At 33.5% G+C, this 4,144-nt stretch overlaps 1 protein-coding gene across 1 annotated transcript; it reads left to right on the forward strand.

The window, feature by feature from the left end:
* Positions 1-2,366: 2,366 nt before the first annotated feature.
* LOC149150274 (cysteine proteinase inhibitor A-like) lies at positions 2,367-3,013 on the forward strand. Its single transcript, XM_089441524.1, has 2 exons — positions 2,367-2,595; positions 2,699-3,013. Exons 1-2 carry the CDS (start codon positions 2,410-2,412, stop codon positions 2,885-2,887), a joined length of 375 nt encoding a protein of 124 aa, XP_089297650.1. The 5' UTR covers positions 2,367-2,409; the 3' UTR covers positions 2,888-3,013.
* The last annotated feature ends 1,131 nt before the right edge of the window (positions 3,014-4,144 follow it).

Genomic DNA, 4,144 nt, shown 5'->3' on the forward strand with positions numbered 1-4,144 from the left:
AAATATATTTTAAATAACAAAAAATCACATTCTTACTTGAAATTAAATCAACACATTCAAATGAAAAATAATTTAGACAAAATATCCCATCCAATACCATTTAAATTTTTTGCCTACCTATCATTTTGACATTTTAAAAATTTTATTCCTTATAAAACGTAAACACAAAAAAAAAAAGGAGGAGGTATGGTTCGCAATTCGGACTTTCGAACGTGCGCGATTAGACGACCATTGAGATGGTTTGAACCGCTGTTCATCTTCTCTGTGCCACGTCAATCCCTATCCTCTCCTCCGTCGCTGTACCAGCGGCCCACCTAAAAAAAATAGCCATTAATTACAAGCCACGTAGTCAACAAGACATCATCATCTTGGTATCAGTTAGCTTCGCTCGTTGCACACAGACCAATGAAGTGCAAAGTGTCTTAGAGTTTAAATTATTAATAACATACGGTTAAAATAAATTATAAATTAAAGTTTAAATAATATTTCTCTTATTTTTTTTTAGCGAAAACATTAAATTATTTATTAATTTTTATATTAAATGGTTATTTAAAAAAAAATTGAAAACATTAAATTATTTATTAATTTTTTTATTAAATTGTTATAAAAAAATTTGAAATTTTAATATAATGTATAGTTACCAAATTTGAATTTCGATTCCAATTAAATTAATTGGGAAAAAAAATTGAGAGTATACTATATTTATAATAATGTCTTTTTCTCATATTTTTCTTATTCATTTTAAAATTTAAATAATTTTGTTAATAATTTTAAAACTGCAATTCACTAAACAAAAACACAATGTCACACTGGTGAGTCATCTCTAAAATCTCTATATTTTTCAAAACTCAAAACCATATCCCTCCCAAATTTCAAATCTTATTTATTTAATATATATTTAAAACTCAACCATAAATCTTTTCCTAATTTCAAATGCTATCTAAAATCTTTTCTACTTAATACAAAAGTTAAATATTATTTTAAACTTATTTTTATAAAATTCATCTTAAATATAAATATATTTAAAAAATTAGTCTGCCTTGGGGTAGCTCAAGTGATAATAGCCATGGAATGAAGTCTCACCGAACAAGAAATCTTGAGTTCAAATCTTGTGCTATCTTGTGCCATAACAAGGTGAATAATGAACATGTAAACTCAAAAATCTAAAAATCCTACCAAACTTACAAAATTATCTCTATATATATTACTTTTTATACAATTTATTGAAAAGTAACTCTTCAAAGTTCAACCTCAAACCTTTCTTTTCGTGATATCTTAGCTTTTTAAAGCCTTCTATATTTTAAAAACCAAATAATTTTTATATGATTGGTTAAACTTCTATTACTTTCTATAAAATTATCCATATATAAAATTACTTTTTATACAATTTATTGAAAAGTAACTCTTCAAAGTTCAACCTCAAACCTTTCTTTTCGTGATATCTTAGCTTTTTAAAGCCTTCTGTATTTTAAAAACCAAATAATTTTTATATGATTGGTTAAACTTCTATTACTTATGTCAGCGTTTTAAACCCTTTAACACTTCCCTGCTTACAATTAGTTCTAGTTTCCATTTCTTACTGCCATCCCCACCGCTATCTATTTTGGGTTGAGAGGACACTGCACTTACAATTCTATGCACGCAAACTCCATTTCCTACCTGCCGTCCACGCCACTATCTATTTTGTGTTGAAAGGACACTACACTTACCATTCTAAGCACGCAAATTGCCAATTTCGTGTGACATGATTATCTACCATAAGCAGGTAGAGGAATTGCTTGGATGATTAAAAGTGATTGGAATTTGGGAAAAAAAATTCAAAAAATATTGTAGAGGCATGGAATTGGATTCAGCGCCATCAAAAAAAGTCTACAACACTTAAAATTTTGAAGTTTAACAACTATAACTTGGATTTACAAAACTCTTTGCCAGATTTTTTTTTAAATATGACTGGAATTTCATAACTTTCCTAGCAATTATTCAGCTCGGCTACAATTAACCAACTCGAATTTTTATCGAATTATACGATGTGCGAATCGAATTTCCCTATGTTTTTTCACTATTAGGACGTATCTGATAACAGTGTCAGGCAGAAAGATTATCGTAATGGGCGGATCAGACGCGGACTTTCGAAATGACGGTGAAAGAAGAGAGACGCGTAGAGGAGAGGTAGTGGGCACTCCGCTAAATATAGCGCAAAAATATGGGCGGGTGTCGCCCAAGGTTTCATTTCATTTGAGATATGCGGCGGCCTCCTTATGCTAACCACGTCGTCAACCCTGGGCAAGGAGAGCGCGTGATAGAAGGTGGGTGCCAAAAGGCTCCTCACTTCCCCGTCAGAGACGTGTGGGCACTGGGATGGTCGGTCGTGTTTGCTTTTAAAAGGAACTTCAAGAGCCGCTGTTGCCAATGTTGAACAAGATGGGCACCAGACGCACAATAATGGTGGTGGCGATTTTATCGTTGGGATGGCTCTGCGTATTGTCGGATGCTTCTACTCGTGCTGGGGGCATCCGCGACATACCGGATGTGGAACACAATAAAGAGGTTCAAGACCTTGGACGCTTTGCTGTCGATGAATACAACAAGCAACAGGTGGTGGTCTGTGTGTATATTGTGTAAAAATTTTGTGATTTATATCCCACCAATAGGTATATGCACTGCAAAATTAATTGAGGGTTTTGTTGGCTTTGTGCAGAATGTGAGTCTTTCGTTTTGTAAAGTGGTAAAAGCGGAGGAGCAAGTAGTGGCAGGCGTGCGGTACTACCTTACAATCGAGGCCAAGGATGGCGGTAAAACGGGGGTGTATGCAGCCGAAATATTGGTGAAGGCATGGGAGAACTTCAAGCAGCTTCTTGATTTCAAGCCTGTGCAGACCCCGCATTAACAATGCTCTCTTTCCTCTACAATATCTCTTGTTTTCTTCTTTTCCGAAATTTTTGAAGGGTCACTGAATAAGAATGTACTGATGGTGTAGATTCAATTAATAATAAGCTGAATGTCTCTTTATTAATTCTGCCCAAGGCTTTGAAGGCCGTCATGGCTCTGGCTTTGTAAATGTTGGTTACATTGATGAACCAAAATAACTGCAAATGCGATTGTAGCAAAATGAAAATGGAAAGTGACTTAAATATCTAAACGTCAAATTTAAATAATCTATTATCTAATTATTGATATCAAATCATAATCCAACGATTTAAAGGCACTTTGATAATCCAATTAGCATTGTCTATAATGCGATTTTTTGGAAGTTTTTTCGGAGGTTTTTCCGGTCAAAATACGGCAGCAATTTATTGGAATCACAAGTTTGATAGCTAGTTTCTGCACAATCAAAGTGTCCCATGGGTTTTTCAGGGTGGTGAATCCAAATATGCAGTTAAAAAACCATTTTAACTGCAACAAATCAAGATTTAACCTCAATTTCTTCCACCGGATTCCGTCACCGGAATCTCCAAAAAGTTAGACAACTCAATCGAATTATCTAAGGCACGATTGTCGTTAAAACATAACGACGACATCAATAATAATTTATTATTTAATAAAATATATTTTATTAAAGGATAATTACACTCATAGACATCATTTACTAGGCGTTTTTTTCCAAGTAGTTAGGCCAACTATTGGATGACATCTGTCTCGTCGTCTAAAAAGACATATGTCCTTGTCTTTGGCTGTGAACCTTCTTCCACAGATTTCTACGTGGATAGAACACGAGTAATTTTCGAGGACAACGCAGGCGCCCAACGCCTGGAGGAGGCGGACCCATCAGCCAATTAGTCGTCTTTTGGTGATGAGATTGAGATATAACTAAAGAACCGAAAACCAATGGGTGTTTTCCATGTGCGGGCAAAAACAGAGGGCATTGATATTATGGATATAATTTGAATGAAATGAAATGATATTTTAGAGTATATGAGATTAAAAATAGTTTATGGTATTATAAGGTTTTTTTTCACTTTTGTAACTTAATATTTTTTTATTTAAATTGACGATGAGTTGATCTAATTTTCCAACAATTTTTTCCGCTGTTAATATATTATCATAATATTTTCATAATTTTCTCCGATGGCTTGAATGCAATACATTAAAAAATGAAATGATTTTCAGATTCCACTGCCCTAGTTTTTTTTTTTCATTTCTGTAA

The sequence above is a fragment of the Pinus tabuliformis genome, chromosome 9, assembly GCF_031772625.1.
Source record: "Pinus tabuliformis cultivar Carrire ecotype Pingquan chromosome 9, CPIR1, whole genome shotgun sequence".
Classification (NCBI taxonomy): domain Eukaryota; kingdom Viridiplantae; phylum Streptophyta; class Pinopsida; order Pinales; family Pinaceae; genus Pinus; species Pinus tabuliformis.